This window comes from Balaenoptera ricei, chromosome 19 (assembly GCF_028023285.1).
Source record: "Balaenoptera ricei isolate mBalRic1 chromosome 19, mBalRic1.hap2, whole genome shotgun sequence".
NCBI lineage: Eukaryota > Metazoa > Chordata > Mammalia > Artiodactyla > Balaenopteridae > Balaenoptera > Balaenoptera ricei.
In genome coordinates, this window is record NC_082657.1 from 11108133 (window position 1) to 11134723 (window position 26591).

The 26591-nt window shown below is 39.2% G+C and overlaps 2 protein-coding genes and 1 pseudogene across 2 annotated transcripts; 2 read left to right on the top strand and 1 right to left on the bottom strand.

Annotated features, from left to right (window-relative positions):
* Positions 1-26591, top strand: part of LOC132353967 (carcinoembryonic antigen-related cell adhesion molecule 1-like) — a 902477-nt pseudogene that overhangs the window by 429242 nt on the left and 446644 nt on the right.
* ZNF283 (zinc finger protein 283) lies at positions 649-19983 on the bottom strand. Its single transcript, XM_059904992.1, has 5 exons — positions 19850-19983; positions 16714-16780; positions 16317-16404; positions 13977-14103; positions 649-4100 (listed from the first exon to the last, which is right to left on the bottom strand). The coding sequence occupies exons 2-5, from the start codon at positions 16725-16727 to the stop codon at positions 2398-2400; spliced, it is 1932 nt and encodes a 643-aa protein (XP_059760975.1). The 5' UTR covers positions 16728-16780; positions 19850-19983; the 3' UTR covers positions 649-2397.
* Positions 22241-22710, top strand: LOC132353593 (proteasome maturation protein-like). The gene has a single exon (XM_059904899.1). It carries the CDS (start codon positions 22267-22269, stop codon positions 22690-22692), a length of 426 nt encoding a protein of 141 aa, XP_059760882.1. The 5' UTR covers positions 22241-22266; the 3' UTR covers positions 22693-22710.

Below are 26591 nucleotides of genomic sequence, written 5' to 3' on the forward strand. Positions count from 1 at the left end.
TGCATGCAGGCTTTCTTTAGTTGCAGTGAATAAGGGCTACTCTTCGTTGTGGTGTGCAGGCTTCTCATTGCGGTGGCTTCTCTTGTTGTGAAGCACGGGCTCTAGGCACATGGACTTCAGCACTTGCGGTGCATGGGCTCAGTAGTTGTGGCTTGCGGTCTCTAGAGTGCAGGCTCAGTAGTTGTGGCGCACTGGCTTAGTTGCTCTGCGGCATGTGGGATCTTCCTGGACCAGGGATCAAACCCATGTCCCCTGCACTGGCAGGCAGATTCTTAACCACTGCACCACCAGGGAAGTCCAGCAGTCACCATCTTAATCAAATGATCAAACGAAGCATTGGTGATAGTGGGGAAAATGGATATTAATTGCTTATGATGTCTTTCAATAAAAAGTACATGTCACCTCCTATGAATTGTTCTGGTGGAAAATGTTTAATCCTCTAGCTCTAACTTGATTTTATGAGAGATATGAAGGATAGAGGTACAAATTAAATTTCACTATGAGAGAACAAACAAAATCTAGAATGTATGGCATTCTATAAAATAGCTTTCCTGAAATCTTCAAAAAGTCTGTTCAAGACTAAAATCTAGAGACATGACAACCAAATGCCATGTGTGAATATATATTCAGAAAGCAAAAATGGCCAAATGTTTAGAATTCTTGATTCTATGTAGAGAGTAGATGGATGTTCATTATACTGTTCTTTAAATTTTTCTGAATGTCTAAAAAATGATCATAATAAAGTTTTGGTAAAGAATTCCAAAATGGACAGTTTTCTTTTTGTTCTCTTTAATTTCTAATTTACCTCAAAAAGTGAGTAGAGAATTTTAATTACTACTTGTCTGTTGGGATTCATTACAGCAAATTGCTTCACATTTCTCTCTGATTCTTCTCCAGGTATAATCCCAACATCTTAACACTTACTAAATCCAAAATGTTTCTTTTTAGTCTTAATTTTTGATGCAGCTTAAGGGATAAATTATGAATAAAAATCCTCTCAAATTCTTCACATTTTACTAGATCTTTTATCCAGAATGAACCACCTGAAATTCAAATGGATGAGTGGTTATGGGAAGCTTTTCTAAATTCATTATACGAAATGGGCATTCTTCTCCTAAGACTTCGCCAGTAGTAATATTTATGATGATGATAATAAGAACAATAGTATGTATTGAGCACAGGCTACATACTAGATACTCTTCCAAGGATTTGAGCCATACTACATCCATCCAATCTCTAAACAGCACTACTACAGAACTACCATCACCAGCATTTTAAACATGATGCCCAGAGGGGATAAGCAGTTTGCCCAACATCCCACAAGTAATAAGGAGGTAGAATGGTGATAAAAATAAGTATGGTTTCTGCCATGGATAAGGTGTTTCCTACATTTGTGATATTAACAGGGTTATTCTCTAGGAAGAGGTTGTTGAAGTTTAACAAAGATTGAATAGTGTTGGAAAGCTTCTATTCATTCACTAAATCAACATATCTGGTAAAAATTCTCTATGCTCTTATGGGCAAAAGGAAATTGTGATTCCCACATTAGCCAAATCTTCCTATGGAATGAATAGTCTGCTACTTTAATTAGGGAGGTAACAAGGGAGGGATTTCTTCTTCTAATTAAGTCAAATTGTGACTTGTCTCATGTTTTAAAAAGTGAATGCTGTCTCCCAAATTATCTAAGAAAGGACAAACTTTTTGTTTTTAATTTCCAATCATTCATCGACTGATACTTTTGTAAAATATAATGATGTTATGGCAAAATCAAATTGCTATCAAAGTTTCCAGACACTCTCACTTTCTGCATTTATCTCATGATTGACAGGTAACAATTCTGTGAACTGGCAAAAAGTCTCTGGCCAATAGTTTGAGTAGCACTTGTCTAAAAGCCTTCCTACAATTCTAATTCAAAGGATTTCTCATTTGGATGAATTCCCTGATGTATTCTAAGATGTTTACCATGTCTACAAGTCTTCCCACATTCCTTAAATTCACAGGATTTCACAGCAGTATGAATTCTCTGATATGCAGGGCAAGAACCAAATTAAATTTACATCCTTCCCTTAAAGAGTAATGAGCATTTTTCCAATGTTTATGAGACTTTGTACCATGAATTAAATAAAGATCTTTACACATTCCCTGCATTTACATGGCTTCACATCAGTATAGATGTTCAATAAGATCATACAGAAGTCTAAAGGCCTTTTCATATTCCTCATTTTCAAAATATTTCTCACTAGTATGAATTTTCTGGTATCAAGTGAATTGTCCATACACAGGTAAGGCTTTTGCACATTCCCTACATTCATAAGGTTTCCCAAGAGTAAGACTTCTCCTCATGTTAAGTAAGTTGTCTGTACATACACAAAATTATGTTCTTTCACATCTCTTCAATCATAAAGTTTCACCAGCATCAACTGTCTTATTTGAGTAAGCTGTCCATATAAAGGCTTCCCCACATTCTTTATATTTGTAGGGTTTATCATTATTATTAGTTCTTTCATGTTGAACATGGCTTGAGCCACAAGTAAATGTCTTTCCAAATTCCTTACATTGATAAGGTTTCTTGCCAGTATGAAATCTCTGATGAACACGAAGTTGATAGCCACTACCAAAGGCCTTCCCACAGTCTTTACATTCATAGGATTTCTCACCAGTATGAACTCTCTCATGTTTAACAAGGCTTGAACCCCAACTAAAGGCCTTCCCACATTCCTTACATTTAAAAGGTTTCTCACCAGTATGGATTTTCTGATGTTGAGTAAGGTGACAGCCTCGACTAAAGGCCTTTCCACATTCTTTACATTCATAGGGTTTCTCACCAGTATGGATTCTCTCATGTTGAACCAGACTTGAGCCACAATTAAAAGTCTTCCCACATTCCTTACATTCATAGGGTTTCTTGCCAGTATGAAATATCTGATGTCGAGTAAGTTGATAGCCACTACCAAAGGCTTTTCCACATTCTTTACATTCATAGGATTTCTCACCAGTATGGATTCTCTCATGTTTAACAAGGCTTGAACCCCAACTAAAGGCCTTCCCACATTCTTTACATTCAAAGGGTTTCTCACCAGTATGGATTTTCTGATGTTGAGTAAGGTGATAGCCTCGACTAAAGGCCTTTCCACATTCTTTACATTCATAGGGTTTCTCACCAGTATGGATTCTCTCATGTTGAACCAGACTTGAGCCACAATTAAAAGTCTTCCCACATTCCTTACATTCATAGGGTTTCTTGCCAGTATGAAATAACTGATGTCGAGTAAGTTGATAGCCCCAACAAAAAGCCTTTCCACATATTTTACATACATAAGGTTTCTTACCAGTGTGGATTTTATGATGCTGAGTAAGTTGATAGCCACGACTGAAGGCCTTCCCACATTCTTTACATTTATAAGGTTTCTCACCTGTATGAATTATCTCATGTTTAGCAAGGCTTGAGCCCCAAAAAAAGGCCTTTCCACATTCTTTACATTCATAAGATTTCACACCAATATGAATTTTCTGATGTTGAGTAAGGTGATAGCCACGACTGAAGGTCTTCCCACATTCTTTACATTCATAGGGCTTCTCGCCAGTATGAATTCTCTCATGTTTAACAAGGCTTGATCCCCAACTAAAGGTCTTCCCACATTCCTTACATTCATAAGGTTTCTCACCAGTATGAAATCTCTGATGCACAGTGAGTTGGTAGGCACTTAAAAAGTCTTTCCCACATTCTTTACATTCAAAATGTTTTTCAGCCATATGAATTCTCTCATGTTGAACAAGTTTTGAGCCATGACTACAAGCCTTCCCACATTCCTTACAAACGTAGGGTTTCTCTTGATTATGAATTTTTTGATGTGCAGTAAGAGATTTACGTTTTCTGTAAGTGGGCACTTTTTCATAGCTGATTATCATTTGACTGAAGTATCCCTCTTGATGTCCCTGGAGGCCCTCAAATCTTCTCTTACACTTCCAATTATTTTTGAAAAGGAATGCCTCAAAGCCAAGGGTTTTACTTCTTTCCTTTATCTCCTGTTGGGGAAAATTTATTTCAAAAATGTCCTTTTTTGCAAATGTATTTTTGGTCTCATATGTTGACTCCAAATCTGAAAGAAAACAAGAAAACCACACATTTTATTGCCTTTACCAGAAAAAAAGCTCTTTATAGTAGAAATAAAGACAAATTGAAAAGAATACCCATAAGTGAACTCAATCAGGAGACCTACTGAATTCCTAAGCACAAGCCTCTCCCCTGTCCAACAACAAACTCAGCTTTGATTTTTCAGGTCTTGTGATATTAATGTTCTGATATGACAGTTTTCTGGAGGATTCCACAAAGATCACTTTAACAAGTCCCTCATCTTCCTGTGTAAATGGTCTCTTAAACCAAATGTGCCCTTCCACTAGTCAAGTCACCGGGCAAAGGATATTAGGATCTGAGTTCAGGGCTGCTAAGGTGACTGGAATTTGTGGTTCAAGATTTATCAGAGAAAGAAGTCATGCAAAGAAGTTCCGGGAATCTATACGGGGATTCTCCCTTGGATCTGTAACCGAATGTCGTTATGCATCCACAAGGTGCCTCTCCACAATGTGACTGGGGTACTCTCAGAGATTCTAGAGGTTGTACACTGGAGTGCCAACCCAACCTGAATGGAAAGACCTCAGTGAACACCCCCAAGCATTTATCTGAGGCCTCTCAAAGGACATATATTGAAAGTAAGAACCACACCGTGGAGCAGTAGTTCTCAAAATTTCTGGTCTCAGTATCTCTTATACTCTTAAATATTGGTAAATCCCTTGCTTGCACATGCATAAGTATATTTGAAATACAAAATATACAAATCTAGTATTTTTGCCTATCGGTGATTGTATAATATTTTGGTTGAGTTATTAAATGGTGGATGAGTACTGTGGATGTGATTGTGGGAAGTAATTTTAATCATGAATAAAACTGCACAGGACTAAACTGCACTAACTATTGCTATTTTATTGAACAATGTCTTATTGCTTTGTATACATTTACATTTGGGTGTAAAGACTGTGTGTATATCCAAAAGGAAGCCACAGTATTTAAATTGACTAACCTAATATTACAACTACTTTGAGATGACCAAATGTCAACTAAAAGGAGTACAGTTTTGTACAACTTAGCATCAACAAATAGTTCAATAAATTTGAATTGGGCTTGTATTATAATTACTTGGACTTGAATGTTTCTGTGTAATGCTTAACAGTGTTAGTAAATGAATACAGGTTTAACTTCTTTTTAGATGTTTAAAAAAAAAAAAAGCACTGAGGACCCAAAAGAGGTTTTGTTTATGTGAGTTATATCTTTTGACATTTACCATATTAGAAATTAAAATAGAAATTTAAAGATTTATTAATTCATTTTAAAGTCACAATAAATCATTAAATGTTAACAAATAACATTAAATAATTAAATTTTCCCAAACCAAAAAATTAATGAACTATTGTTTTAATCTTCTGCAAATCTCTTTAATATCTGGTTTAACAGAAGACAACTGGATTCTCACATCTGGTTTTGCATTCAATCTGTAGCAATGCTATTTTGGTTGAAGGATATGAAGAAAATCCAGCCTCCCACAGATGTGTAATTGTAAAATAGCAGAATAGTCTATGAACCTGCTCAGGTAATTGTGGGTGTTATTCTTTGATACTACAGTAAAAATTGAGACCTGGTGGTTTCTTAAAGATTAGTTCCAATGTGGAATATGCAACCATACTGGTGAACTTTTCATACTATGTTACCTTAAAATCCATTGCACTTTGGATGATTTTTTATCCAAGCATAATTTTGTACTATGTACTGGTTATCTGAAAAACAGTAGTTCACTGAGTTATGCAGATCTTTGAAATGTTGACATATTTCATTACATGATATCAAAAAATCACATTAATAATATCACCTCACCAGAAATTTTTTTATTTATTGGGAAGCTGTAAAGCTCAAAATAATAGATATAAGCTTCACACAATTCTAATTTTTACTTAAAAGTTTGAATTTTATCATTGGCAACAAATAGTTTTAGTTGTTCTTAAAGTGACAGGCTCATTTACAAGAAAATGTTTTCCAAATACCCAAGCCTAAAGAACCATAGTTTGTCTCATTCTTCCAAGGGAAAAAACAAAAACAAAAACAAAACTGTGTTCCATGAAAAAAGCAGCTAGTTTAACTCACAATTCAAACATCGGCACAGGTGGTTTCCCTCAAGGCAACCACTGCACCTTAGTATACAGCAAAAGAGCTTAATGGAGACTTCCCATTTCATCACACAGAATATTCTAAAAATGCATCCTCAAGGGTCAAGATTTAATAAAATGAAGCCCCAGAGCAGGGTACTAAAGGTCAACCAGCATGAGGAGGGTTTCAGTATAAAAGGGTTGTCCTATGTCAGAAGTCAGAATGCAAGCAGGGTAAGGACAAGTGTCTGTGTGTGAGTGACCTGGCGTGGGTTGTCACAGCCCAAGTGGGATGAGACAGGCAATCACGTGATCAAGGTGGTGGTGGTGGTGGTGGTGATCATAGAAGACTGGTTACACATAGAGAGTTTGATCAAATAAGTACAGTTGTCTCTCAGGATCCTTGGGGGATTGGTTCCAGAACCCACCTCGGATACCTGAGGATGCTAAGTCCCATAATCGGCCCTCCTTTTCCACAGATGCAGAACGCATGGAAATGAAGGGTCAACTGTATATTTATTGAAAAATAATCTGCATATAAGTGGACCTGAATAGTTCAAACCCATGTTGTTCAAGGGTTGACAATAAATACATTAAGGATAATGGAACCCAGGTTTTTCACTGTCAGAAAAGGGAGTAGAAATATGGAAAGAGAATAAGCTGAAATGAAACCTGTAGTGTTGAAATGGAATTGGAGATATCTGTATGAACTCATGGTTTCAATCTACAGATGTAAATGTGTGTGCATGTGTATGTATTTATGCATATAAACATATTCCCTACTCTGTCCACTGAGAGGGCCTAGGGACAGCCATACCCCAGCAGCAGTGAGCAAATCTAGTACCCAGATTTTGGCTTCTAAATAGCATTCTCACCTAAAAGGAACCAGGACACCTTGAAGAAATGGCTGACTTTAGGGCTGGAGCAGGGAAAGTGCAACATGAGCCTGGAACATGGTGCTGGGCAGAAAATAAGGAGGTGCTCTAAGTGTGATGGAGACATGCCAAAGGACACAGAAACCACTGTTGAGAGAATTCCCACTGGTCAAATCCAGGACCAGCTTCAAAATAAATAATGGGAAGAACAGATTACAACCCACGGACTAGAAATCCAACATATGAATAAGTTGAAAGTTTGAAGAGGAATACAATACTTAATAGTCTCAAAGTTCCTCCTCACAAAAGGCTCATTAAAGGAAAAAAGATTAACTTTACACGGAGGAGGCCGGTGGACACTACCATAATCACCTGCTCAAAGTAAGCATCATCAGTAATGGCAAATCATTTGCTCCACCTGACAGAATGCAAGGAGAACACACCATCAGTTCTGTGATACTCCTGCCAAAGATGCATAATCCAAATCTAATCATGAGGAAAGAGCAGACAAACCCAAACTGAAGAACACTGTACAAAATAACAGGGCTGGAATCTTCAGAAGTAACAAGAAATGGGTATTTTGACAGGGAATGCATTAAATCTGTAGATTGCTTTGGGTAGTATGGTCATGTTAACGATATTAATTCTTGTAATCCAAGAACATGGGATATCTTTCCATTTCTTTGAATCATTTTTAATTTCCTTTATCAATGTTTTATAGTTTTCAGCATATAGGTCTTTCACCTCCTTGGTTAAGTTTATTCCTAGGTACTTTTTTTTGGACATGATTTTAAATGGAATTTTTTTTTTTTTTAACTTTCTGGTATTTCACTGTTAGTATAAAGAAATGCAACAGATTTCTGTATACTAATCTTGCATCCTGCTACCTTGCTGAATTTATTTTTTAGTTCTGATAGTTTTTGTGTGAAGTCTTTACGGTTCTCTATATGGAGTATCATGTCATTTGCAAATAGTGACAATTTTACCTCCTCCCTTCCAATTTGGATACCTTTTATTTCTTTTTCTTGTCTGAATTCTGTGGCTAGGACTTCCAATACTTTGTAGAATAGAAGTGGTGGGAGTGGGCACCCTTGTCTTGTTCCTGAAGTTAGTGAGAAGGCTTTCAGCTTTTCACCACTGAATACTATTGATATGTTGGCTGTGGGTTTGTTGTAAATGGCTTTTATTATGTTGAGATATGTTCCCTCTATACCCACTTTAGTGAGAGTTTTTATCACGAATGGATGTTGAATTTTATCAAATGCTTTTTCTGTGTCTATTCAGATAATCATGTGGTTTTTCTCTTTTCTTTTGTTAATGTGGTGTATGTATCACAGTGATTGATTTGCATATGTTGAACCAGCCTTGTGACCCTGGAACGAATCCAACTGATCATGGAGTATGATCATTTTTATGTATTGTTAGATTCAGTTTGTTTATATTTTGTTGAGAATTTTTGCATCTATATTCATCATTGATATTGGCCTGTAATCTTCTTTGTTTGTAGTGTCTTTGTCTGGTTTTGGTATCAGGGTGATGATGGCTTTATAGAATGAATTTGGAAGCATTCTCTCTTCAATCTTTTGGAGTAGTTTGAGAAGATAGGTAGAAGTTCTTCTTTGTATGTTTGGTATAATCCCCCAGAGAAGCCATCCAGTCCTGGACTTTTTGTTTGAATGGAGTTTTTTTAAATTACAGATCCTATTTCATTTCTAGTGATCAGTCTCTTCAAATTATCTGTTTCTTCTTGATTCAGTTTTGGCAGGCTGTATGTTTCTAGAAACTTGTCCATTTCTTCTAGGTTGTCCAATTTGTTGGCATATAACTGTTCACAGTATTCTCTTATGATTTTTTGTATTTTCATGGTATTGGTTGTTATTTCTTCTCTTTCATTTCTTATTTCGTTTATTTGGGTTCTATCTCTTTTCTTCTTGGTGAGCCTGGCTAGAGGTTTGTCGATTTTGTTTATCTTTTCAAAAAACCAGCTCCTGGTTTTATTGACCTTTTCTATTGTTGTTTTGATCTCTTTTTTATTTATTTCTTCTCTGATCTTTATTATGTCCTTCCTTCTGCTGACTTTCGGTTTTGTTTGTTCTTCTTTTTCTAATTCTTTTAGGTGGTGGGTTAGGTTGTTTATTTGAAATTTTTCTTATATCTTGAGGAAGGCCTTTATCGCTGTGAACTTCTTAGAACTGCTTTGGTGCATCCCATAGATTTGTAAGGTTGTGTTTTCATTGTTGTTTGTCTCATTTTTCACAGAACTAGAACAAATAATCCTAAAATTTATATAGAACCACAAAAGACACAGAATTGAAAAAGTAATCCTGAGAGGAAAAAAAGCTGGAGGCATAACACTTCCAGACTTCAGACAATATTACAAAGCTACAATAATCAAAACAGCGTATTGATCAATGCAACAGAATAGAGAGCCCTGAAATAAACCCATACATCTACGGTCAATTAATCTATGACAAAGGAGGCAAGACATACAATGAAAAAAAGACAGTCTCTTCAACAAGTGGTGTTGGGAAAGCAGAACAGCTACATGTAAATCAATGAAATCAGAACACTCCCTCACACCATATACAAAATGGTTTAAAGACGTAAATATTAAGACATGACACCATAAAACTCCTAGAAGAGAAACAGGCAAAACATTCTTGGACATAAATCGTGGAAGTATTTTCTTAGACCAGTCTCCCAAGGCAAGAGAAATAAAAGCAAAAATAAACAAATGGGACCTAATCAAACTTAACAGCTTTTGCATAACAAAAGAAATCATCAACAAAATGAAAAGACAACATACAGAGTGGGAGAAAATATTTGCAAATGATGCGACCAACGGGTTAATTTCCAAAATACACGAACAGCTCATACAAATCAGTATCAAAAAAACAAACAACCCAATCAAAAAATAGGCAGAAGACCTAAATAGACATTTTTCCAAAGAAGACATACAGATGGCCAACAGGCACATGAAAGGATGCTCAACATCGGTAAGTACTAGAGAAATGCAAATCAAAACTGCAATGAGGTATCACCTCACACCGGTCAGAATGGCCACCATCAAAAAGTCTACAAATAATAAATGCTGGAGAGGGTGTGGCGAAAAGGGAACCCTCATACAGTGTTGGTAGGAATATAAATTGGTGCACTCACTATGGAAAACAGTATGGAGGTTTCTTAAAAAACTAAAAATAGAGCTACCATATGATCCAGCAATCCCATTCCTGGGCATATATTCCAAAAAGATGAAAACTCCAATTCGGAAAGATATGTGCACCCCAATGTTTATAGTGGCACTATTTACAATAGCCAAGGCATGGAAACAACCCAAGTGCCCATCAATAGACAATTCGTTTTAAAAGATGTGGTGTATATACACAATGGAATATTACTCAGCCATAAAAAAGAATGAAATATTGCCATTTGCAGCAACATGGATGGACCTAGAGAATATCATACTAAGTGAAGTAAGTCAGAGAAAGACAAATATTATATGATATCACTTATATGTGGAATCTAAGAAATAGTACAAATGCATCTATATACAAAACAGAAGCAGACTCACAGACATAGAAAACAAACTTATGGTTACCAAAGGGGAAAGTGGGGGGGGGGGGAATAAATTAGGAGTATCGGATTAACAGATACAAACTACTATACACAGAATAAACAACAAGGATTTACTGTACAGCATAAGGAACTATATTCAGTATCTTGTATTAACCTATAATGGAATATAATCTAAAAATATATATATTCTTAAGACAAAAACCCCAAAACTGTATACTATCTAGCCCTTGCCTATCTCTGTGGCCCAAATTCTTAGCACATGCTCCTTTACTAACTCTACCCTGGCCTTCTTAGAGTTCTTCCAATAAAGTTCCTTACCAACCTTAGGGCCTTTGCCGTTCACTGTGATTGATATATTCCTCCCCCAGGTATTCATATAACTTGATCCCAGGTTTCATGTCTCTATTCAAGAAAGCTTTCCCTGACCATCTTATCTGAATTGGCCCTATCAATTCTCATCATTTTCTATTCTCTTATGCTGTTTGCCTCTCCTGAACAACATGTTTCATTACATGATACTATTTATCTACTTGTGTACTTATTTTATGTTTCTCCTCAACTACATAAAGTGCATGAGAATGAGCAAGTTATCAATCTTGTTCCTGATTGTATTAATAGTGCCCAGTACAATGCCTGGCTAGGAGTAGGCACTCCAAACGTTTGAAGAATTTATGAATGAATATGTATATTCATTCACATACACACACAAATGCAAAAGAGCTGGAAAGCAGCTGCATCCAACATGTAAGTAAAATGGTTCCATTGGGAACAAAAAAGAACACTTTCCTCACTGAAATGGGAGGGAATTATAAGAAGAAAAACAAGGAGCCTGGGAAATGAGATGAAGATGAAGTTCCTTTTGTAGCTCAAACTGAGATCTCTATCTCCTCCCAGGTGTTGGGCCTTCACTCCACAGGCCTTGGTCCTTCATAAGGAGTTTCCAAACACCATCCCAGCTGTTCCCCCTTCTCCTCCTCTGTGACCTGTGAGGTTGTTCCTGCACTGATGGTTCCCTCCTGCCTTTGCCTTCCTGGGATCCAACTTCTTGTACCCTACCCACCCCTCAACTACCCAAGGCTCTTTTCCTTGCTCCAATAATGTCATCATATCTGGCTTAGAAATGGAGTGTCTGTTTGCAAGAAAAGAAATGCCAAATGGTGTAAAGGTTTTGTTGTGTTTTTTTTTTAATTATAAGGGCAAAACATTTGGTTAAATTTGCAGTAAAGTAAAGGTGAAAATAATATTGATGAAGACTTCAGAGAAGAGAAGGATGGTGGGAATGAAGAACATGAGATCATATAAGTAGGAAAATAATCTTGTTTTAGACTCATTCAGGTTCTATCTCTTTAGAGCAAACAGAACACAGTGGTTAAGAACACAGATTCTGGAGCCAGACTTCCTAGGTTCAGTTGTTGCCACTGCATCCCCACCAGCTGTGTGACCTTGGGAGGGCACTTAAACTGTATGTGCCTCAGTAATCTCATCTATAAAAAGGGTTAAAAATAGTACCTACCTCCTGGGGATGTTGTAAAAGTTAAATAAGTTCATGTATTTGCTCTGCTTAGAACAGGGCCTGGTTTATAGCAAGCACAATGTTAACTATTACCATTATTATTGTTACTGTTGTTATTTTGCTTAAGTGGAAACAAGTTTTGTGAGACATTTCTAGGATTTAACTTAGTGTAGGATTTAACTTTGTAAAGTGCAAAGTTCACAGATTGTAACTTTCAACTTCAAATATGTTGGAAGTAAAGGAACGTATTCACTTAGTATGAATTTCTGTTCATTCAATCCACTGCTACATAAAGTGGAGAGGCTCTTTTGAAAGCCAGAGTATGTCAGGATCCTGTTTCTAGCTGTACTCCCCATACATGGGTCAGAATATACAAAGGGCAGCGATTCTTTAGTATGCATAAAAATCACCTGGGGATCTTGTGTAAATGTAGATTCTGTTCTGCAGCTCTGGGGTAGGACTCGACGAGCTGCATTTCTAACAAGCCCCAGGGACTTCCCTGGTGGTGCAGTGGTTAAGAATCCACCTGCCGAATAAAGACGCAGACTTAGAGAACAGACTTGAGGACACGGGGCCAGAGAGGGGGTAGGGGGGTAGGGGGGTGGGGGCTGGGATGAAGTGAGAGAGTAGCACTGACATATACACACTACCAAATATAAAATGAATGGCTAGTGGGAAGCTGCTGCACAGCACAGGGAGATCAGCTCCGTGCTTTGTGACGACCTAGAGGGGTGGGACAGGGAGGATGGGAGGGAGGCTCAAGAGGGAGGGGATATGTATACTTATAGCTGATTCACTTTGTTGTATAACAGAAACTAATGCAACATTGTAAAGCAATCATACTCCAATAAAGATATGAAAAAAAAAAAAAAGAATCCGCCTGCCAGTGCAGGGGACATGGGTTCGATCTCTGGTCCAGGAAGATCCCACATGCTGCGGAGCAACTAAGCCCGTGCGCCACAACTACTGAGCCTGCGCTCTAGAGCCCACAAGCCTCAACTACTGAGCCCGCATGCCACAACTACTGAAGCCCGCGCACCTAGAGCCCAGGCTCCGCAACAAGAGAAGCCACTGCAAGGAGAAGCCCGCGCACCGCAACGAAGAGTAGCCTCCTCTTGATGCAAGTAGAGAAAGCCCACACATAGCAACGAAGACCCAATGCAGCCAAAAATAAATAAATTAATTAATTAATTTTTTAAAAAAAAGTTCCTCTAACAAGCCCTGGAAGAAACTGATGATAGGTATTTGTGTAATACTTAACAATAAAAAAATTAAAACCCCACATAAAGCAAATCATGGCTTCTAACCACTAAGAGAACATTCCACATTCTTCTCCAAAACCAACAATGCTGCCTGTCACCTGGGCCCTGCCTGTCTCCCTGACTCACTTCTTGGTATTCTCTCCTTCACTAACTCTGCTCTGGCCTTTCTATGGTTCCTAATACAAAAGAACCACACTTTGAGTAGCAAGGGCACAGATCATCTATAGAAATGTTGAAGCTAAACACAGTATGAAATCTGGTTTCTTTGACAGTGGTTATGAAATAAACACTCCATAATGCAAATCCAGCTCCTTGGTCATTAAAGAAGAGAGGCCATTACAGGAAGGGCCAGAGGAAGGTTGAAGCTCACTGAGGGATGGGACGATCGAGGTGCTCAATGAACCCATTTCTAAGCCAACAAATACCAAAACATTCCTTTGAGAACACAGAGGAGAAATTCACCTGGTTTCTTCAAAGACAGCCCTGTAATTCCTAGTGCAGAAAGCTGATGTTCCAGAGAGGAGATTCTAAACTATTTCAGGCAGATGAACTTACCCAGTGAGACCAAGTTGCTATAGTTCTCCAACATCACATCCACGTATAAGTCCCTCTGAGCAGGGTCCAGGAATTCCCACTCCTCCTGAGAGAAGTCGACGGCCACATCCCTGAATGTCACCAAGCCCTAAAACCAAAAACCCACACATTACTTGTGAAATTAAAGAAATTTAGACACTATTTCCAAGAGGAAAAAAGAGGAGTATGAAGCATAAACTATAAGAAGAGGAAAATATAACAATCAAGTCGGCTGGACGCCTATGAGACGTATGGGTAGGGAAAAGTAAAGAAATTAGTATGACTAAAGCAGAGTGTCTACATGTTCTAGAAGAAACCTATTACAGCAGAAAGAACTTCCTGGATACTGTGAGGTAACTCAGCTATCCAGACCTGTCTGATAATGCATAAAATAATGTTTCTCTTCTATTAAATAAAAATAGTGTTGGGGGAAGGGGATGGGGGCGTTTACGGGTGTGTATACATACATACAACCTGCTAAGTGCCTGCTTCATAAATTCTTATTTATTTATTTATTTATTTATTTATTTATTTATTTATGGCTGCGTTGGGTCTTCGTTGCTGTGCGGGCTTTCTCTAGTTGTGGCAAGCAGGGGCTACTGTTCGTTGTGGTGCATGGGCTTCTCATTGCAGTGACTTCTCCTGTTGCGGAGCAAGGGCCCTAGGCGCGCGCGCTTCAGCAGTTGTGGCTCGTGGGCTCTAGAGTGCAGGCTCAGTAGTTGTGGCACAGGGGCTTAGTTGTTCCGCGGCATGTGGGATCTTCCTGGACCAGGGCCCGAACCCATGTCCCCTGCATTGGCAGGAGGATTCTTAACCAGTGCGTCACCAGGGAAGTCTCATAAATTCTTTATAAATGTGAACTGCTACACCATCTTTTCCCTTTAAGAAATACCAAAAAAACATGAAAACTTTTTTTCCAAATGTACTATAAAATCTCTTATTTTAGAAAAATGATTTCAATTAAATTAAGGACTATCATTAAGCCTCAAGTGAACCATGCTGTGAGATTATATCATCAGCATTTTTTCTTATTATGATGAATCGAATACATAAAATGTTTTTATTAGCTGCAATTCAGTTCATCATATGGATATATGAGATTAATAACTATACATTTAGGTTGAACAAAACTTCCAAGATTTTCTTAATTCTAGGAGTCTATTATCAGCCAGTACTTAAGAATCTGGATCATCTTTTTACATGGTAACATCAACCACCTGATGCTTAACACATTCCTTGTTCCTGAGTTGGAGAATATCGATAGAGGATATCAGACACAACACAGATGTCACATCCTGGTCAATAACTAAACAGACTTTGACACTGGTGTTTACTGATAAGGGAGTCCCTGGAAAGAACCACTCACTCCCCGCTCTAATCGTAAAAGCTTGCAAAGCATGTGATCTCATACAAACTGAGGCTAAGACAAAGAAATTCCAAATTCCATCTTGTCTTTTTGGAAAACTCAGGTCTGTGAAGAAGTTCCACGTTTTCCTGTGTGGTCCAAAGGGACCCTCATCACTAACTCATCACACCGCAGACCTGTCTTGGGAATGAGAAATTCTGATAAGGGAAATGGGGCAGCCCTGGCCGAACAAAGATGGAAGCGATAACAAAAGGCAAGACCCAAGACAGCCTGCCATGGATACGTCCCAGTTAAACACCAAAGCTCTTCCAGAGAATACACAGACTACTGAAACTGTTCTCGTGGGTGGCCATCCAGCTGGCTAAGGGCAGAGTATCCTGACTGACTTCTTTGCTAGCTGTATCTTAGCCTGAAAAAGAAAAACTATTGGGGGAACTTCAGCCATCTTTTTCTAGATAGCACATGAGCTAATCAGCATCTTAGCTTGAAAGAGGGAAACTGTTGCTTTCCAAATGTCTGCAGTCTTTCATTCTCTCCTCTTTCCTTCTTCTATGAATCCTCTTTGTGCCTTTGAAAGATGAACTCAATCTACTGTTGGTTTTCCTTGTATACAAATAAAAGCGAGCTGATTGTTCTCTGTATTTCTTTACATTACTCTTTGACAGACACTCAAATATTTCCCTTAAAGGACTCCTTTCTTTCACTGCTCTTGATGGAAGACTGAACCACAGGAGATGTTGAGTAATGTGCTCAATTAATATGATGGCACTGATTGGAAAAGGCACAGAGGGAGGACGCTGGGCTATTTGGCATCATCCTTTACTGGAACAGAAGGAACTGAGAAGCAGGTTCAGGGATGGGGTTTTGTTAAGTAGAAAGCTTTAGGGTTAATTCAGGAAAAGATTCACGTGACCTAAAAATCACAACACTTCAAGGAGCGAGAAATACCAACTTACATCAGTCATGGTTCTAGAATTGCAGGAACTAATTAATGCTCCATAGGGTTCCTCTACTGGTGAAGCACAGAGTCCAGAAAAGCCAGAGCTGCAGAAGGAAAAAGTAGCTTTAGATCAGGTGTGCTTAAGTGATCCTGTCCTGTCTTAAGCAACTGAATAAAAATACATGAAAATATTAGGGATGATTAACTCCACAGGATATAATTTCAACTTCCTTCTCTACACATTCCCTGGATTGCTGAATTTTTTGCAACAAACCTGCATTAACTCCATAATCAGAAAAATAAAGATATTTCCAAATGTAAAAAACTGAGTGACAGGGAATTCAGTCATTAGGAAAACTGAACAAACAGGCCCAACACTGAAAATCGGTGGGTCTGAAACAAATGACACCTACCAGCTCTTCAACATCTTGTAGCTGTAGCTCCTCACTACAGCGAGACACTTTCACTGTCAAGATCCTCCTGTGAATGAACATGAATTATGTAAGTCCCCTTCAAAGTCACAGCAAGGAAATATATGCGTATAAACAGAACAATATTTGGTACAGAGTAGATACTTAACAAGTGTGGCTACACCTCTCTAATTCTTCACTGAATGGTCAATTTAAAACATTTGGATACAATCCTTGAAAAATGTCTTTCAAAACTCTCTTATTGGATGGGATCCATATATAACTCATAATATTCTTAAATACTTTTGTTCATAACTATAACTATTGCTTGATATTTTATCATTTACATTTTCCCTTCTTTTGATTCTTTATAAACATAATGTTTATTAGGTGCATATTATTCCATCAAATGGTATACTGCATTTACTTAACTGTTTCCATTTCATCGGATGCTAAATTTGTAAAAGCTCCTTCCAAGCTATTATAATTTTATTCCAGACAAATGGAGCTAGATCTTTTTGGGGTCACGCATACTCAGTAATCTCATGAAATTAGAGACACTCTGCCCACTTAGAAAATTAATTTACAAATATTTACAAAAATTCTGTCTCTATTTCAAGGGATCTGTGATCACCTGGATGCTTATAAATGGAATAAGAAGACCTCAGGTTAAGATTTCCTGTTCTAGACCATTTGAGCCCCTGGTAACTTTCTCAAACTCGCAAGCACCCACCACAATCATTTTACTTCTCTTCATATTTTGATCTATAAAAAGTTGATGTGGAATGATCCAGAATCACCACATAACAGCAAATCTTAATATTTACTAAGCCTGTATCATGGGGCAGGCACTGTTCTATGGAGCTTTACACATATGAACTCAACTTACATCATTATAACTCCATTAGGTAGGTATTACTTTGTTCCAATTTTGTAGACATGGCACAGAGAGCCTGAGTCGTTTATCTACACTCACATAGCAAGTAACAGGTAGAGCTGGATCCAGATGCTCTAGATCCAGAGCCTTACTCTTAACGACAGCACAGTACTACCTCTCACAACCCACACAGAATTGGACCTGAAATAACTCATGTTTAGCAATGCTGCAGATTTCTACCTAAATATTATCTGAAAGTCTCTGCCCTTGTGGGTACAAACTGCAAACCACTACTGTAATAGGGAAGAACCTTTATGTTCTATTACAAGTTAATCACTAAAGGGATGTTGCCTATAAGCTTAAATTATACATAATGGCCCATCTCTGGGAACCCTGCCTAAACCCCCCAGGTAATGAGCATTAAGCTAAAATACCTTTGTTTAGCTCACAGGAAATATCCTGACCAGATCCACCTATGAATGCCTACAGGGAGGAAAAAATTAACACATCCCCTCCAGAGGCTGACAGAAACCAGGAAATGTCTGGCTTCACTCCCTCCCCTTTCAGTATAAAAGACGCCTGAATTCTAATTCAGGCCAGATGCTTCTTTGGGACATGAGCCCACCGTCTTCTCCATCTGCTGGCTTTCTGAATAAAGTCGCTATTCTTTGCCCCAACAACTCGTCTCTCGATTTATCGGCCTGTCCTGGGGCAAGCAGTTTGAGCTTGGACTCGGCAACACCATGCTCAAAGCTCAATCACATTGCCACCCCTGAAAGCCTCATAACATTGTAATTTACTACCTGAAATAACCAATCCCCTCCTACCTTGCCTTGTTTTGAAAACCATGACTGTGGAGCAGATAAAAACTAATTTGTATTCGATACCACCTAAATGCTAATCTCCTCAAGTAATCATAGTCTAAAATAAAGCCCTAACATCCCACCTCCAGCCCACCTCCTGGAGGAGGTGTGCTTCTATACCACCAGAATGCTTAGGGACTTCCCTGGCGGTCCAGTGTTAAGACTCCGCCCCGCCCTTCCACTGCACGGGGGAGGGGCGGGTTCCACCCCTGGTCGGGGAACTAGGATCCTGCGTGCCACGCGGTAGGGTCAAAAAAAAAAAAAATTGCTCAGAAAGGGAAAATGTACTGGAGGATTTGAACAATTTGCCATATAAACAGATGGCTACTGACTGAGGAAAAGGACAATAGCCTCTGGGAAGAGGGAGGCACCAGCATGATGGGTCATTCACCAGAAGGAAGACCCAAGATAGACATTACTAGTCAAGTGTCTTGACAAATAGTCAAGATATTTCTGGTCAAGAAAAGCAAATAGTGTCATGATCTAAAAACAAAAATAACTATGAATAAAAAAGAAACACAAATTCACCTGAACCTTGATTTCTAAATATGCCACAATTCTGTCCTTCTCAGGGTCCTTCTTAGAAACCCAGCAGCAACTAGGGTTGGGGGCGGGGGTGGGCGTTAGGGGCAGCAGGAGGGGTGGGGAGAAGTCACGAGACACCAGTATTTCTTGGAACACAGACAAACCTAACTAAAAACAAAACAAAACAAAACACCCTCCAGGGCCACATCTGCCTTCATCCACACATACACAAACGGAATTCAAAGGGAAACTGGAGTTGAGTTGACAACAATTCTTGGGGACAGAGGTCTGTTTGTAGTGGAGCTGAAACAGGTAGCTGGTCCCCCAAGGAGGTGACTTTTCTAGGAATCCCACCTGTGGGACCTCCCAATCATGTCTTTCCAGGAGCCTGTCACGAGGACACGTCCAGATGTCAAATTTTCATCCCAAAACTAGATCTGTACCTTCTTACTGGAAACGTACATTCTAGGGCTTAGTCCTAGAATTCTTTTCTTGCGGTCACTTAACTCTGGCAGCCCCTAAGAGAGTCTAGAAGAAAACTAGAGCAGCCCGCCCAAGCAAACCACACCTACAAACAAGGCCACGCACTTCATGACCCCGTCACACATTCCCAATCGCACACACCGTTAGGGAGACACATCCCGGCCCTGTCACGCCGTCTGTCACACACCAACCTTCTCAGCCTCTCGTTCACACACAGGCTTGAGCCTCCGGACACGACTCGCCCTATCCGCTGCCCGGGCCTTCTCACGTCGAGCGCCTCCCAGCGTCACCCCCACACGCACTGCTGGCTCCGACAAGGCTCTGGCGAAGTCCGCTGAGCCCTCCCACCCTCACCCGGCGCTGATCACTTCCACGGACGCGACCAACTCACCGAGCAGAGTCCAAAAATCTCGAAAACACCGGAAAGGGACCCAGAAACGGAGGTTAGTTTGGGCCCAGAGGCTCATGGGAAATAAGAGCCGGAACATCCTCTAAAGCTCGGAGCCCGGCGTTTCCAGGCGCTCTCCGCAGGCAATCTCGCCCTGCCCCGAGAGGTCCTGTGCCCTGAGACTTCTGGGAAATGTAGTTCGCGGCAGGCGAATCCCCAGAAGCTGGGAACCTGGACCTTCAGAATGCTCCCAGCATGCAACTCGGCTCCGCCTATCAGAGGCGCCTTTTCCAAAGCCCACCCGAATCTCTGGTCTTAGCTGGAAGGAGTAGTTCGAGTCTTGGTCGAGCCTAGTGACTCAGTAGTCTTTAGCGTGGCTGTAGGCGAATTAAGAGGTTCTCAGCGAAGGCTGAGGAACGCATTCTGGAGTCCAGAGCGGGGGGGAGAGAAGGAGGGGGCGCGTGACCAGGGACTTAGGCCTCAGTGAGCGGGGGCATCCTGGGTAAAGTCCGTGGGAATGACCCTGAGCGGGGTCACGAGCTTACCTGGGCACGAGAGACTGGAGCAGGGTCTGGCAGTTGAAAAGATGAATGTGTCTTGCTTTGGGTGCGCTTGTGGGTCCGATTCGGTGTCTGGAACCCTGTGTAGACTTGTTTATTTTCATGAGATAGTTTCTGCAAATGTGAATCTTTGTTTCCTTAGGTGTAAGGCAGTTTGTATCAGAGGTTATATGCTACTGTTGGAAAGCAACAATAAGTGGTCGTGAATGGATATTGTGACCATGGAGACCTGTGAGAAGGTCTCTGTAGGACTGAGACTTGAGGAGGTCTGTGTCTTTGTGTATTTCTGTTAATGTCAGTAACCGAAGATGACAATATTTGTAAGATGTTTTTTCTGATAGGCTTTTCTTTTGTGTGCATACCATGGTAATTGTGAAAGTGGAACACTGTCCAGCTGGGATTGAAAAACAGTACAGTGTTATCTAGCTTGGCATGTTAGTTTGATTATCTGACTACCAACCACTATATGTGCCTGGAAATTGTGACTGTGTGTTTTGATAGTGAGTGACAATAATCCAGTTTCGTTACCTATAAAATAGAAGAGTGTTACTACATCTTCTTGGAGAATCAAATTTGATATGCAGAAAAAAGACTTGCAATTTATCTGCCAAAAGATTTGGACGTTTTATGATGAATCAAAGATGTTTTCTGGGAAAGAATGCACGTCAGCATAACTGAAAAAGAAAGAAGAAATCAAAGTAACAGCCAGTCTTGAAGTGGCTGAGGTAGGCTTCCAGTCTTCATGATGTTAAGAGAACTTGAGCAAATAACTTTGAAAACCCTGGATTAAAGAAATAACTTCCCACGGGTACATGAAGATAGATTAGAGCAGAGCCCAGAATTAGGTAATCAGATGTCCTAGCTTATAGGTCAGACAAGGCAAGGAACCTGTTTGAGACTACATAATTATAGTCAATCAGAAAACTACTTGTTTTATTTTTAAGAGTTATCATTGCGTTTTAAAATATTCTAAATATACAAAACCAGGTTTCCATTTCCTAGGCAGGGCCTGTTGCAGTTGGCAGTTCTGAACCAAAATAGCTGTAGTTTCTTCTGACAGACTTTTTTTCTGATCTGAAATGGTAGGTAAAAATAGATGAACAGTTAATGGATATAGTGTTAGGGAAAAAGATAAAATTCCTTTACTATTACAAGTTCAGAATAAAGTCCCAAGTGTTCCTGAAAAAAAAGGATTTTCTTTTTTTTAACATCTTTATTGGAGTATAATTGCTTTACAATGTTGTGTTAGTTTCTGTTGTACAACAAAGTGAATCAGCTATAAGGATACATATATCCCCATATCCTCTCCCTCTAGAGCCTCCCTCCCATCCTCCCTATCCCACCCCTCTAGGTCGTCACAAAGCACCGAGCTGATCTCCCTGTGCTATGCAGCAGCTTCCCACTAGCCATCCATTTTACATATGTCCATGCTACTCTCTCACTTCGTCCCAGCTTCCCCTTCCCCCACTGTGTCCTCAAGTCCATTCCTACATCTGTGTCTTTATCCCTGCCCTGCCACTAGGTTCATCAGTACTGCCTTTTTAGATTCCATATATGTGCGTTAGCATACGGTATTTGTTTTTCTCTTTCTGACTTACTTCACTCTGCATGACAGACTCTAGGTCCATCCACCTCACTACAAATAACTCAATTTCATTTCTTTTTATGGCTGAGTAATATTCCATTGTATATGTGTGCCAAAAAAGGATTTTCTTTTCTAACCTTTTTTCCAAAAGTCTCTCATTTGCTTCACCCTAATTGGCTTCATCACAGCTAAAAATCCTTAAAACGATTTCTCTGTCATCAAAATCAGTAGCATTGGGTAACAGGCTGAGAGGCTGTTTGCAGAGCTAGTTGAAGATGAATGCCAGAGGACTTGGATCTCAGCTAAAGGACAGTATTCCAGTTACTGAACTTTCAGCAAGTGGACCTTTTGAAAGTCATGATCTTCTTCAAAAAGGTTTTTCTTGTGTGAAAAATGAACTTTTGCCCAGTCATCCTCTTGAATTATCAGGAAAAAAATTCCAGCTCGATCAAGATAAAATGAACTTTTCCACACTGAGAAACATCCAGGGTCTATTTGCTCCACTAAAACTACAAATGGAATTCAAGGCAGTGCAGCAGGTTCAGCGTCTTCCATTTCTTCCAAGCTCAAACCTTTCATTGGATATTTTGAGGGGTAATGATGAAACTACTGGATTTGAAGGTATTCTTAATGACCCATCACAAAGTGAACTAATGGGAGAACCACATTTGATGGTTGAATATAAACTTGGTTTACTGTAATACAGTGTGCTGTTCATGGAAATAGATGGGCTGCATCTTGTTTAGAGTTGTCTTTTTACTATAATTTGACGTGCACAACATTAGAAGTACTGACACATGAGAAAAAAATCAATAGCATTGCTTTCTCTAATATCATTGCAGTAACAAATCTGGAAATGAAACATGCCCATCAGAAGTAGGATGTTTAATTAGGTGTGGAGTACCTATACAGTGGGATAGTGCACAGCAGTGAAAATGACTGAATTTAACAAATATGATAAAGAGTTATAGATATATACATACAGTATAATTCCATTCATAAAACTTTTAAAAGAGGCAAAACAAATGATATTTTGTGTGTAAGTGGTACATAATAAAAAACAAGGGGACTTCCCTGGTGGCTCAGTGGTTAAGAATCTGCCCGCCAATGCAGGGGACACAGGTTTGAGCCCTGGTCCAGGAAGATCCCACATGCTGCGGAGCAACTAAGCCTGTGCACCACAACTACTGAGCCTGCATTCTAGAGCCCACGAGCCACAACTACTGAAGCCTGTGTGCCTAGAGCCCATGCTCTGCAATAAGAGAAGCCACCACAATGAGAAGCCTGCGCACTGCAATGAAGAGTAGCCCCCGCTCGCAGCAACTAGAGAAAGCCCGTGTGCAGCAACGAAGACCCAATGCAGCCAAAAATAAATTAATTAATTTTTTTAAAAAAAGGATATGATAAAATTCAGGAATGTGGTAGCTACAAGAAGGCAGGAAGATGAAGAGATAAATTGGCAAAAGGATTCAAAGTTATTTTATGTATTCTATTTCTTATGCTGGATTGTATTTACACAATTGTATACTTTTAAAATATATTTATTATAAAGAATTTGTGATGAAATTTTAAAGTTTTTAATATAGAAATTGAAGGCAACTGTGTGTATTTGTGTATGTATTACTGTATGAACATGGAGAAAGTTATGGGATATGTATGCCAGATTTTAAACAATGCTCTACACAAGGGGAGTGTGGGAGCTTGTGAAGGTATGTGCAGAGGAGAAACTTATAGGTAAGTGATGTGAAAAAAAATGCCTGTTAAAAGTGTAAAATACATACATACATCTCTGTTATTTACATGTATATGTGTTAGAAGATACTAAGAAATACTAAGAAGCATTATAACAAGGTAGTAAACTTTCAGGTGTTTTCACTTGGTATTTTTATGCCTTGCTCGAACTTTTGACAAAGTCTATTTTGTATAATATAAGTATGGCCACCCTTGCTTTCACTTACAATTTGCATGGTATGCCTTTTTCCATACTTTCACTTTCAGCCTCTGTGTGTCTTTAAATCTGAAGTGAGTCTCTTGTAGACAGAATATAGTTGGATCTTGTTTTTTTTTCATTCATTCAGCCATTCTGTCTTTTGATGGAGAAGTTTAATCCATTTACATCTAAAGTAATAATTAACAGGGAAGGACTTACTATTGTCATTTGTTAATTGTTTTCTGTTTGTCTTACAGCTTTTTTGTCACTCTTTTCCCTTCTTGCTATCTTCCTTTCTGTTTCATTGATTTTTTTTTCTCTTGGTGTGTGTGGTGATGTGCTTTGATTCCTTTCTCATTTTCTTTTGTGTACCTTCTATAGGCATTTTCTTTTTGGTTAACATGGGACTTAAACAAAACATCTTAAAACAAGCTATATTAAGCTGATAACAACTTAACTTCCATCATATACAAATGCTCAACACTTATTTCTCCCCTCACACATATTTTATGTTATTGATGTCACAAATTATGTCTTCATATTGTGTATCTACTAACATATTTTTGTAGTTATAATTATTTTTACTTCTGTATTTTAATCTCTATTCCAGAATTAAACGTGATTTATGCACCACCATTACAATATCACAGAATTCTGTATTTGTCTATACATTTACCTTTTCCAGGGAGCTTTTTACTTTCGTATTCTTTCATGTTGCTGTTTAGCATCATTTCCACTTGAAGAACTTCCTTTAGCATTTCTTGTAAGGCAGGTCTAGTGGTGATGAACTCCCTCAGCATATTATCCCACTCCCTCTGGCCTGCAAGACATCTGCTGAGAAATCTGCTGAGAGTCTTATAGGGGTCCCCTTGTACATGACGAATTGCTTTTCTCTTGTTGCTTTCAAAATTCTCTCTTTGTCTTTGACTTTTGACAATTTGATTACAATTTGTCTCACTGTGGATTACTTTGGATTCATCCTATTTTGAGTCTATATGGCTTCATTTTTTAATAAATTTATTTATTTATTTTTGGCTGTGTTGGGTCTTCATTGCGGTGTGCAAACTTCTCATTGCAGTGGTTTCTCCTGTTGTGGAGCACGGGCTCTAGGCATGCGGGCTTCAGTAGTTGTGGTGCAGGGGCTTAGTTGCTCCGCAGCATGTGGGATCCTCCTGGACCAGGGCTCAAACCCGTGTCCCCTGCATTGGCAGGCAGATTCTTAACCACTGCCCCACCAGGGAAGCCCCTATATGGCTTCTTGAATCTGGATGTCATACATTTTCCCAGATTTGGGAAGTTTGGAGCCATTATTTCTTTTCTTTCTTTTTTAAATCAAGGTGACATTGGTTTATAACATTATATGTTTCATGTGTACAACATTATATTTCTACTTCTGTATACACTAAGGCGTGCTTACCACCGAAAATTTAGCTTCCATCCATGACTCTACAGTTGACCCCCTGTTGGGAAGCCAAGATATCGAGTAATATCCTCTGAACTGAGAAGGAACTTTGAGACTGAAATATGAAGCAGGCCACTCCATAAAGTGCAATTATGAAGTTTATTATGGGTAACTTACATACAGGCAGGAAAGATCTGGTGGATGGATGATCCAGAAGCATTCGCAGCTGCACTCCATGTCATCGAAAAGGGTACAGGGGAGTTTAAAGGGGCCGAAGCTAAAAATAGAATCTGACTACCAAGTAAGAAGCATACCCACACTGACAAGAACTGGGGATTTATCCTCTCTCTGGGGGTCTCATGACCACTGACCATCTATCTGCACCAGCAAAGACATTCTTCCAGTTTTCGTATCAGATGTAGGCAAGGGTAAAAATTGATAGGGAACTTATCTGGCTTGGGCACATTCCTTGTGAGTAGGCTAAAGTTCAGTCACTCAGAAAAGGGAGAGGGTAGGACTGTGGGCCTGAGATGGAGTTGACAAAATGGAGTCAGTGTGGTGAAGCCACACACTCCCTTTAACCATTTCACCTTCCCGCACCCACCCCCTACTCCTTCCCCTCTGTCAACCACCACTCTATTCTCTATATCTACACATTTGGTTTGATTTGGTTTGTTCATTTATTTATTTATTTTTTCTATATCCCACATATGAGCAAAACCATATATTATTTGTTTTTCTCTGTCTGATTTATTTCATTTAGCATAATACCCTCAAGGTCCATCCATGCTGTTGCAAATGGCAGGGTTTCACCTTTTATGGATGAATAATATTCCTGTGTGTGTGTGTGTATCTCCCACATGTTCTTTATCCATTCATCTGTTGATGGGCACTTAGGTGTTGCCATATCTTGGCTATTAATAATAATACTAAGATGAACATAGGGGTGCATATATCATCTTGAATTAGTGTTTTTATGTTCTTTGGATAAATACCCAGAAGTGGAATAGCTGGATCACATGGTAGCTCTATTCTTAATTTTTTGAGGAATCTCCATCCTTTTTTCCAAAGTGGCTGCACCAATTTACATTCCCACCAACAGTGTAGGAGGGTTCCCTTTTCTCCAACACTTATTTCTTGTCTTTTTGATAATAGCCTTTCTAACAGGTGAGAGATGATGTCTCATTGTGGTTTTCATTTGCATTTCCCTAATAATTAGTGATGTTGAACATCTTTTCATGTGCCTGTTGGCCATCTGTATGTCTTCT